This window comes from Phocoena phocoena, chromosome 2, assembly GCF_963924675.1.
Source record: "Phocoena phocoena chromosome 2, mPhoPho1.1, whole genome shotgun sequence".
Lineage (NCBI taxonomy): Eukaryota > Metazoa > Chordata > Mammalia > Artiodactyla > Phocoenidae > Phocoena > Phocoena phocoena.
The window spans coordinates 96,359,754-96,370,737 of NC_089220.1; the positions used below are offsets into that span (position 1 = coordinate 96,359,754).

Sequence of the window (10,984 nt, forward strand, 5' to 3'; positions counted from 1 at the left end):
TAAATAATAAGATTGCCCTGTGATTGGTCTGGTCATCTAAGCCAATCCTACAATTTCAGAAGAAAATTAAGCTTCATTAGTATCAACATACTTGTATTACAATAAAAGTCTGTGCAAATCTGTTGATAGAAAACAGTAATTTATGATTATGCACTAAATTCATTCACATTAGAAATCAGTTTTTTCCTTTTTGCTAAACTCTGTGAGGCTGATACTATTCATGTAAAAATAATGTGGCTTTCTTCTCCCAAAGGTGCTTACCCATCTTATTTAAATACACACAAAATGAAAATAGTATTTAATGAATACTTGTTGAATCCTTTATCCAAGATTATAGGAAATCTATCCTCTAACTACTATGACTTCAATAGGACCCTCCTTCTGTTGCTACTTTAGGTTGGGGACCATTCAATTTTGCCAAGAGTGTGGAAACTGCTGTTTTCAAGGGGACTGAAATGAGACTAGTCACTTCTCATCCAATCCGTCAAGGCTCCTTGGTTGACTTAAAATAGTAAATTGGTGTTTAACTATTCCGATATATGGAATTTACAAAGAACACTGAGCACTCTTACTTGAAGGGCGAGGCTTTTAACTATGGACTTTGAGGAGCAAGACACCTGAGAACCTCCTTTTTAATTACCCACCTTCATTAGACTTGAGGATTTTCTTTCTTGCAAGGAAATCAAGAATAAATGTTACCGATATACACTGTGAGAACTATTTCTTCTGAGAACTTTGGGTAGCAGCGTCTGTTTGATTAGCTGAATTTGCCATGAATGTGGAAATGATGACATCAAAACAGCTCATGTAACAACCTCCTCAAAGACCTTGTAGATTAGAGATGACTATAGATTTTCCCCAGCACGGATCAAAGGGACTGAATTGAACGTTTTAGCTTAATGATCCAACCCCTGTCACACCCATAGGGACTCGAATTCCGATTGTATAAGCAGGTGTGCCCATGGACTCAGACGCACACAGAAAGCTGCTGGAGAGGGAGGAAAAAGATCAACCACCTGATCGACGAGGATAGGTTTGATCTTTTCCATTACTTGACTGTGCCCGTGTGTACTACTGGTGGGGCCTCACGATTTCTCATAAACTTTGAAATATTAGCTGTTAGTTTTTGTTTCCTCATCACAACTGTTCAAAGCCATCCTAGCCACCCACCAGGGGCAAGAGAAACCCTGGCAACAGGCCTGGCTAGGCCCTGTCCAGGGTCCTGACTCCGCACCAGGGCTCCAGGCCGCTAGGCCTCCCAGAGCCCTTCACCCAGCCCACCAGACAGCAAACAAAGACCTTCAAGCTCAAAGCCTCAGGGCAGCCTTCTAACTCCCATCAGTTAGCTGGAAGGGGAAACAACAAAGGGAACGCTAATCCACCCTCCCTTCACTACACCCCGAGCCCCAACCTCCCATTTCAGACTGCCAGGGTCACCTTCTCTACTGTGACCCTGTTAGTCTCAAACAAAAACATGCCAGCAAAAATATAATTTGGATATAATTTCCAAACGTGCATCTTGAGAGGTTAGAGTTGGGGTATAATTTGGAGGGATGGCAATTTTGTCTCATCAGTGGGGTAATACCCAGGAATTGTTTAGGAGCAAGACAGATCCACTAGGTATCCTTTTCTCCCTCCACTACACTCTCTACCTGTCAAAATAGTTTTCATTTTGAAAATCACTAAGACATCAATGTTCTAAAAACAAAGCCTCTCCTCTCCGCAGCGGGTTGAACCACAGAGGCTTTCTGGGTGCCTGGCCTCGCGGCCCGCAGGGGGCATGCGCAGCTACTGGGGAAGATGAGTCCACAAGGAGGGCATCAGTGAGGGCACGAGCTTAGCTTCTTGTGGTGCGCTGAGCGCTTGAAGATAAAGAAAGATGCAGCCTGGGCTTTGAGTTGCTTTGCTGCTACAACACAACGGTGCTATTGTTGGCACAGACCGTCCCAAGTGCCAGCTGCAAAACAGCGACGGCAGGACTGGGTCTCTACTGACCCCGATCGCCCACTGGGTGCTTGCAAAGGGCCTGGGGCTGCACCCGCTGGCGGGAGAGCCAGCCACCCTCGGGACAGGCCGCAGGGTTTATTGTCTCAGGCAGCCGTGCTCGATGCTCTGACACCAGGTCACCACAAAATAACCATCAGGCCTCCTCAAGCCACAGCAGCAGGTCTCCTCCACTCTAGTCAAACTCTCCGCTCCAACCTTCACCACGTGCACACTTCTTAACTCTATGCGCCCCTTCCTCTCCTCCCTGGGGTTTGTGCTCCCCAGTGGGGGCCTCAAGAGAGAACTATTGTTCCACACCCTCCAGGGGTCAGACATGGGCTGTGAGAAAGGCCCACGCAGAGCCTTCTGGGGATTGTCCCCAACAGCCAGACCTGTTCGGCTGGCGTGTGTGTGTATGTGTGGGCGGGGGTCCCTAGCCAACTCTCCGGGAGCACGGGCGACCCTTAGGCCTGAGTTGGTGAGGGGACTCTGGAACTCCTCGGCCTCCGCCTGACGACTGGCTGGCCCCCAGGCCACGCTGGGAGGAGTCTAGCATAAAGCTTCGGAGGTGGCTCTCGTCCGGGGCAGCCAGCCCCCATCGCCCCCAGGCTGCTAGGCGGACGCTGTCGGCAGCGCCCCGCGGGCCCTTTGTTCGGGCCGCAGCCGGCTGAGAGCAGCTGCACTGCCCGAGAACCAACCCGCAGAGACGCCGGGCGTGGCGGGGAACCAGTCCACTTGGCACCTTCTCCTCCGACTCTTGGGCCCAGGAACCCTTCCAGTTCCTGCATTCCACACGCCCAGTTGTGGCTTTTCTCCCGGCCCAGAGTCTTCGAGGACTGGAGAAGTGGAGTTCCCAGGGCCCAGCATCGAACTCCTTCTGCTTGGCTCCCATGGCCCAGAGAAGTGAGGGGACAGTTGAAACGTCGCCCGTTGGTATAAATATTAACAAAAAGCAAATGGACTTGCGCGGGAGCCAGTTAGTTATCAATCAACCAGGCAGCAAGGCCACTTATGGCAAACATGGCCCATGTTGGTCCGGGCGAGACTTTCTCATGGCCACCTCCTGGTCAGACTGCCCCCCCCACGCCCCCTGGTCCCCGGGTGGTCCTGGGGCAAATCCCGTCCAGGAAACAGGAGCAGTCCCGGGTGCTGGAGACCCGTCTGGCTCCCTGGCGCCGCTGTTGGGAGGTTTCTTCGCCTGCAGGTACCGCAGGGTCGAAGCGGTGCAGCACCCACCCCCGCCCGACCCCGGGCCTCGCCTGCTGAGTCTCTGCAGCACCCGTTGGTGGGTGTGCAGTGGCAGCCTCTTCCTGCGCCGGCAGCTCCCCTACTGAGGCCGGAGCTTTCTGGAATCTTTAATTGGAAGCTAATCTCCCCGCGTCTTAATAGGCGCCCACGTCAGAGGCGGGGCACCCACCCACCGGCACAGCCCAGCCCCCCCCCCCCACCTGGAATGAGACGCAGCGTGAGCCTGGTTGCGCTGCACTTTAATGGGGAAGCAGCAAGTGTTACATTGAGGGAACATATATTGATTTTTTAAAGGTAGTTAATTTGGTGAGAATTTCCTCCTGTCTCCCGTCGTCCGCCAGGCGATGTAATTTCGTGAAGAGAAAGCGCCTCTCCAAACACGCTGCCGCGGGCGGGCGGAGGGTTTTGACCCTCCACACCAGGCTGTACGGAACCTGCGGTACCAGGAGGGCATGAAGAAGCCTCTCTCCCTCTACCCAGCGAAGGAGCCGACCTCGATGGGCCTTGCCTCGCATGGGGTAGAAACGAGTTTAAGGGGTCTTTGAGTGCAACGGCGAGCAAGAGCTGCAAGTGGCACCTCCCTCCGTGCACGGGAGCTGGCAGTGGGGAGGAGGGGGCAATGTCTCACAGCTGCGTCCAACATGCCCTGCAATCCGTTTTTAGTCACCTGCAGTCAGGGCCTACCAGAGATCATTTGAACAGTTCAGGAAACGGCCTCGTTCCGCCCGCCCCCGCCCCCACCACCAAATTAAAATGTTAACGGGAGGTCTTGTCGTTCTTCGGCGACTTAAAAACAAGTCTTGGCTCTTGCTGCGTAATGGGATTGATCCCGGCTGGCTCCGCACGCGCGCTCATCCCAGCCCGCCCCACCCCTTTAATGAAGTTAAAGAAAGGAAAATGGGAGAGACAACCCCGCATCCGGGTCTTAGGATAAAGAGTTCGCTGGGGGTTTGGCGCCAAACTCACGTCCCGCCAGAGTCTCCGATTTTCCTTTTTTTTTTTCCTCGAGGAAAAGGCCACGCGCCTCCGTCCAAAGGCTGGGCAGGACTTTCTACGCGCTGCTGGGTGCCAGGCAGCGGCCCCTTCGATAACTTCCTGGGTCCCGTGAGCCCGGGCGGGTACGCCCACCGCACTTCCCGTGTGCAGGGAGCAGTACTAGGGCTGCCCATGCGAGGAGGTGAGAGGGCGCTCGTACAGGGCAGGGCGCTAAGGCGGGTATCCAGGGCTCCGGGGTCGTCCCTGAACCTCATTTATCAGTCTGTCTTTCCAGGGGACAATAGGAGGCAGTGGGGAAGGAGAGTCATTTAAGTCCTGAGCAAGCGCCTTCAGGAGGTGGGGGGTTTGGAACGAGCTTCCCTGGGGGTGGGGGGGGGGGGAACGGCTCTCCATTTGCATCCCCTCCCTCCATTCCCCCAGCCCCATTAACCTGCCTGTGTGTGCACTGCCTCGGTAAAAAGTCCTGAAGCCGGGCTCGAGGCTGGCGTGTGCGTGTGAAAAGGCACTACCTTGGACGCCGGCATAGGCATATCAGTCTGGGAGAGGAATAGCGTTTTCGGCCGTCCCTTCCAGAACTTCAGCTGCCCTCGGGTCTCGGTCTACCCATAGGATGGGGGCGATCTGGTGGCTGCACACAAAGCTAGAGAGTGGAATTGCGGGAGCCCCAGAGGGTACCCTGTCAACCTCTTTCTTCCCCCTCCCGTCCCCTTAACCCCAGCCTCTCCTGGCTTCTGGGCTCGGGCTGCAAGAGTCCTCGTGGGGACTTTGGAGCCAACGAGCGCGGGGTTGGACTGGAAAACCTGGCGGGGCAGAGGCTCAGACGGTGCGGAGCTCCAGCAGGGAGGCCACAAGAACCCAGACCCCAGGACTGCTTTGGGTCGCATCCGGCTGGAGTCGCAGGCTGGCGGGGACGCCGGCACCCGCTTCCCTCTAGCTTCTCATTGGCCCGCACGATGTGGAGGAGGGGGCCCTGGCCTCTTGCTTTGATTTTAGACTGTGAAACGGCTCAGTGCCCACGGCTCTGCGCGGATTGACGGTCTCTCGTTCTCCAGAGACGAATTAATGGAGAACGATCAGTTAATTAACAAACCCTCATTCCGGCTTTTACCTTTTTCTTCGCCAAGACTCAGGCTAGGTCGCCGGGCTGAGATTGGGTGGGGGTGTGGCAGCATGTACCCCAGGAGTCAATCAACTCAGCCCGGGTCTCATCAAACCGAGTCCACCCTCAGCTGCCCTTGGCTGTACCTCTCCGCTTGTCCTCCGCCCTAGGGGGTCGCTGAATCTGCTTGAAATCCCCCGTGTGATTCAGGCTGGGGTCAGTTGTCCCCTCCGCCGGTGGGCCGGCCAGAGCCTTCCCCTTACCTTGGCTTAGAGAGGCTGGGGGAACTGGGCGCAGTGTCTACGCAGCGCCGCCAAGACATTCCCGCTCAAATCGGAAACACCAGGCCCTCGGGGTGTTTGGGCCCGGAGACCTCTGCTCGAAGACTTGTTTTTTTTCCCTCACACTCCCACCCCCTGCGTGGGATTCAGACGAAAATTCATGCAGAGGAATAAAACAAAATGCGAAGCCCTAAGCGAGTCGGCAGCGAAATCGGTCTCTGGGCTAAGCTAGAAGCTCCCTTGTTGCTCGGCCGCCCTCACCTGGACCTTGGCACGATCTGCCTCCCTCTCTACAGCCGGTCACAAGCGCAGAGTGCGTCCTAAACCTTAACGGAGCGTCTGCGCCACACACCCACCGCCGCGCGGCTTCGGAACCTTTGCTGGAACTCCCAGAGTGCGCTCCCCACCCTCCAGCCCCCAACCCCGCCCCGCGCCACTAAAGTGAGCGCGGGAGCGGGGTCACCGCAGCGAGTTCAGCTAAACATTGGCGGGCAGCTCCCGCACGCTCCAGCACAGCGCCCGGGTATGTGCCAGGGATACTGGCTGGCAGCACCTGCGCGCAGTTCCACGCACGCGTCGCCTCTCTCGCCCCACAAACCTGGAGTGCCAAACCCAGAAGCGATGCACAGACCGTATCCAGCCAGGTGCTGGGATTTCTTTCCTCCTACGGTCGTGCGAGCTTCCTGCGCTGTCTCCCAGCACAAATGCTCCTCTGCAATCACCCAGGCCGCGCTGCCCAGTTCCCGGAGCCTTCCACAGCCCAATGCACTGAGTCCTGGAAGAGGCTGTCTGCTCCCGGGAGCCACGCTCTGGCTCTTCCAGGCCTAGGTACCCCCCTTTCGGTGAAAGGAGGACGGGATGAAGCGTGCACAGAGCTCTCTCCTTCCCTGCCTCCTTGGGTCCCTTCAGCTTCCCCAATACCTTATCTCCCCGCGCGCCCAGCTCCTTGGCCCGCTCACCTGCTAAGCGGAGCGCAGACATGCGCTGGAACTCCGGCTCCTGCAGCCACTTCCACATCCTCCGGAAGGTCTCCCGGCCGGATTTGAGTTTGCTCCAGGGTTTGGGGTTGCGCAGCAGGTCCGAGAGGGTCCCTTGGGAGCGACAGAGCACCCTCTGCGCGAAGATGGCCTGTGGTATGCTGTAGCGCTTAAGCTCGGTGGTGATACGCTGCGCCACCTCTTTGGTATTGATCTCTTCCATCTGCCCTGAATTACTTCCATTGCTGACCTGCGCACCGGTTACCGAAGGGTTGGGCTCCCGGGCCGTGCCCAGGAGTTGCCCGTGGCCCTGGGCGTTCAGGTGGGCATGTGGGTGGTGTGGAGGAAGGCCGTTGATGGGAACCATGCCGGCCGAGGTGGGCGTGAGGTGCTGCTCCCCGTGACGGCCGAGCATGGCCGGGTGGTGGGCTTCAAAGCCATTGGGGGTGAGCATCTTGTCGGTGGGCATGGCGGCGCCCGGGTGGGCATAGTGGGGGAGCCCTTGCTGGGAGTTGTGGATGCCGCCCAGACCGGAGCCGGAGAGGGGAGAGAGGCTCTGGCCCATGCCGGCCACGTCCTTGTGATAGGGGGTATAGAGGTTATTCATGGAGGCCAGCCCGCGCTCGTCCCGCATGAGCGTGAAGCTACCGCTCACGTTGCCTGCCAGGCGCTGGTGGTGGTGCGGGTGGTGGTGGTGGTGGTGGTGGTGGTGATGGTGGGGGAACTTGTCCGAGACGGTGGAGATGGGCGGCAGCGGCTGCAGAGGGGTTAAGGTGGTGTAGGTGGTGGGCATGCTCATACCTGGGGGAGTCTCGCAGGCCATGGTCATGGTGGGGTGCAGGGGGCCGGCCAGGCTGTGCTCGGGGGCCCGGTGGTGGTGGTGGTAATCGCCGCTGCCGCTGCCGCCGTCCAGCAAGGACGCCATGCCCATCGAGCGCGGGTGCGCGGGGGGCAGGTGGCTGCCGCGGTGCGCCACGGAGCTTCGCGCGTGGGGGCTACCGCCCAGCAAGTCAGCAGGGGCAGGCACCGGCTCATGGCTCACCCCGTGCAGCTCCCCGATCGCCTCCATGGTCAGCTGCGCGTTCATCGTGATCTGGGCGAGCGGGCGGCGGACACAACATCGATGAGGCCGGGCAGAGGCGGCGAAGGGCGCACGCAGTCCGGTCTTCACATCGGCTGCTGGCGACTGCTGCCTTCCTTCCTTCCTTCCTCTCACCGTGGGGCTCTGTCTCCCTCTCAGTGTGTCTCGTCTTCCCTCTTGCCCCCACCTTCCCCTCTGCGTCCTCGGCTTTTTTTTTTTTTTAATATTAATTTCCAGAAAGGATCCGCGCCGTTGGGCGAGCGCGGTGCCCCCAGCCCGCCCGCCCCCGGCCCCCTCACGTCCCTCTCCTTCCTAGAATTGTGAGGCCCCCGGCTCCCCTGACGCACCCCTTGCGCCTTCCGCGGCTGCTGCCTGCCCGCGCCGCTGGCCAGCTCCAGCCATGGCTCGGTTACTGTTGCAGACTCTGCGGCCGCTGTTCCGCCGCCGCCGCCGCGGCCCGCCCTCACGCCCGCCGGGCGCAGCGCGCAGGCGCGCGGATCAGCCCCGCCCCCTCAGTCCCCGCGCGCGCGGCCGGTGACGTCCCCGTACAAATGAAGGTGGGGGTCCCAGCGCCGCTCGTAAGGCGCTGGGCTGCGGGGGAGCGGTGCGCACGTGCGAGTGTCTAACGTAGAGCGCGATCTGGGGCTGCTACCGCAACCCTGGGAAACTTGGGCCCCTCTCGGCTCCCTGGCTCGGGTGGGCTCCCTTCCCAGCCCTCGGCCACACTTGCTGGGCTCGCCTCCCGGGTGGCGCAGTATGCCTAGAGAGCCATCGCCCCTCTCTCCAGTTGCTGCCTCCCGGTGCAGGTTTCCCGGGGAGCCTCAGCTGGTGTCATCACTCCTTCCACCCTGGCTTGTTTCCCGGGAGGGCCTCTGGGAGTCCACGCTCTCCCCATCTTCAGGTGCTTGGCCTTTTGAGGGGGAGGGGAACAAATATTTTAAAGGCCTTGGTCAACCCGGTGGCTGTTGACCCGACAACCTCTGTCCTCCCTGATAATTCTATGCCCACCCTGACTCTTCCATGCTCTGCGAAGAGGTGAGCTTAGTGCCAAGAGTCCCAGCCCCGGCCATACCTCTCTGTCCTCCTCCGCCTGGGTCCTTCTCCGGCTCAGCTGATAATTAAGGCGGCACGCCGCTTCGTGAATGACTCGGCGTGTGTGTGTGTGTGTGTGTGTGTGTGTGTGTGTGTGTGTGTGTGTTGAGTGCCCTGGTGGGTTCCTATGTTAACTCGTGGGTTCTGGTGGGGCCGCCGAGGCTCGGGCTGTTCCTGCGGTTTCTTCATGGCCCTCCTGGTAAAACACCAAGAGGCCGCTGCTTGCTGGAAGGACTGACGCCGGCAGGGTGGACCAGGCGCGCCGGTCTCTTCTTGGCCCGTAGGGACGCCCTCTTCCCGGCGTCCCTGCGAGAAGCCTCCAGATTTGAAAATCAATTCAGCTTCGGGCGTAATTGTTCGCTTCCCACAATCACGGTCCAATCCGGAATCGAACCTGGTCCTTGGGCCTGGTGGGGACGCGTGGGGAGGCCCCCAGTGTGGGACGTATACCCGGCCGCCACATGCCGCGGCTTTCTTTCATTTACAAAAGAAAGGGGGAAAAAAACCGTAACAAAAGGCAGAGCGTGTCTGCTTAGGTGCTTTCATCCCTCAGAGAAAGGACAGATGTGCCCATTGTCCAGCCCTTGGCAGTTATGACCCGGTCAGCACCGAGCCTCAGCCCCGGGCGAGTGGTGGTCACAATGGGGGACAGCTTCTCAGAACCTGGGTATATGGGTTCGGATATGGAACAAAGTGAGTGTGGCCAAACTCAGATTGTATGTTCCTTTCCTGGGGAAACGGGTCGGAGCCCACCACCGGTGTCTCTGCTGGGAATGTTCCCGACTCTAGGAGAGGTCAGGGTGGTGGAATGGTAGTAGTAGTGGTGGCTGAGTCCCTTAGGCAAAAGCTTGAGCCAGTCTATCCTTGGGGGAAACTTCTCACCAGCTAAGGCATGAGCAGGCCAATCTCTGCCCAGGTCCCTACCACCACCTGGGCAACATCAAGATCAAGGTAGGTCAAGGCCAGTGGGTTACTCTACCTGCCTTCCTTGAAAGTGGTCATGTCCTGAGATCGGTTAACCTGGTTGGTTTCATCACCACGGACATTCCTGTTTTGTCCAAACAATGCCTATGGAGGTCCTGGAGATGGGGGTCCATCTCAGTGGACTTAGCATCAGCTTGCACAGTGAATATTTAGGAATTTAAAACCTCCAGAGAGTAGAAGGTCTTTGGGAAAAATACAGTGACAAAAAGGAACTCAGAAAACAAAATTACTCTATTTAAAGTTACTCTTGTATCTACATCTCTCTAGTCATACATACATATACGCAAACTTAAAACATATTTTCTGCCTAGTGGATCACAATATGTTGATGGGAAGCTGAATTCTTGGCTCCTTATTGTTTCTGTTCTCCTTTCTTACAACATAGAGCATGTAGCTCTTATATGAGACCAAACAATGGGTTAACGTAGAAGGCAGACTTTGAGCTAAACCGTTTGCCCCCCCCATATTTTAATCCCCCTGAAGTGATCGATTTGCCCTTATGACAACTCTCTTTCCCAAAGGCAGTTTGTTAAAAGAAAGAAGTAAATACCACCAAATGCACAAATTGTTCATGGTTTTCTATTTATGTAACTAATTAGGGACTTGATCCTGGAAACGCTCCTTCATGTGAGGCTCTCGACTGAGCCCCTGGAGTCTACCTGAAGAGGGCTGAGATCAGGTGAGCTTAACTCCCTCTGCCCCCCCGGCCCCCCCCCATGAAAAGGGGGCCTGGTTCAGTGCTGGTCCCTAAAGGAGTAGCCAAAGTAAAAATCTGGATAAGTATTGTATATGGTGGACTAATGTGAGTGCAGGACTTGCTTGGGGAGTTTGCAAATCTCCCTAATCTTTCTTGGCTGTTCATTCCTTTCATTTAACCTTTGTTTTCTTGTAGTTGACTGAATTGCAGTAATTTCTCAGAAACATTTTATTCTTATTCAATGTCTTGGAAAACTTTCCTATACTAAGAATGTATGATGGGTGGGATGGATGCTCTTAGGCCTAGTTAGGGTGAATGCACATGTATGCGTGTGTGTGTGTGTGTGTGTGTGTGTGTGTGTGTGTGTGTGGTGGGGTGGGGGGGAAGGACAGGAGGGCTAAGATAGCTTTTTGTCATTTTGTTCCTCTCTTCCCTTCCCTCTTCCACTGCCCAGCATAACATCAGGTGCACTATGGAGGATTAAAGAGGCCAGGGAGGGGTCTCTTGAAATTACTCAGTGGGTGTAGTGTATGTGATTACAGG

General features: G+C 56.8%; 1 protein-coding gene across 1 annotated transcript in view; it reads right to left on the reverse strand.

The window, feature by feature from the left end:
* Positions 1 to 7,932, reverse strand: part of ONECUT1 (one cut homeobox 1) — a 33,017-nt gene extending 25,085 nt beyond the window's left edge. Inside the window, exon 1 of the mRNA XM_065872470.1 lies at positions 6,570 to 7,932. Within this exon, the coding sequence (XP_065728542.1) occupies positions 6,570 to 7,674 (1,105 nt within the window). The 5' untranslated portion in view covers positions 7,675 to 7,932. The remainder of the gene's footprint in view (positions 1 to 6,569) is intronic.
* Between the last annotated feature and the right edge of the window lie 3,052 nt (positions 7,933 to 10,984).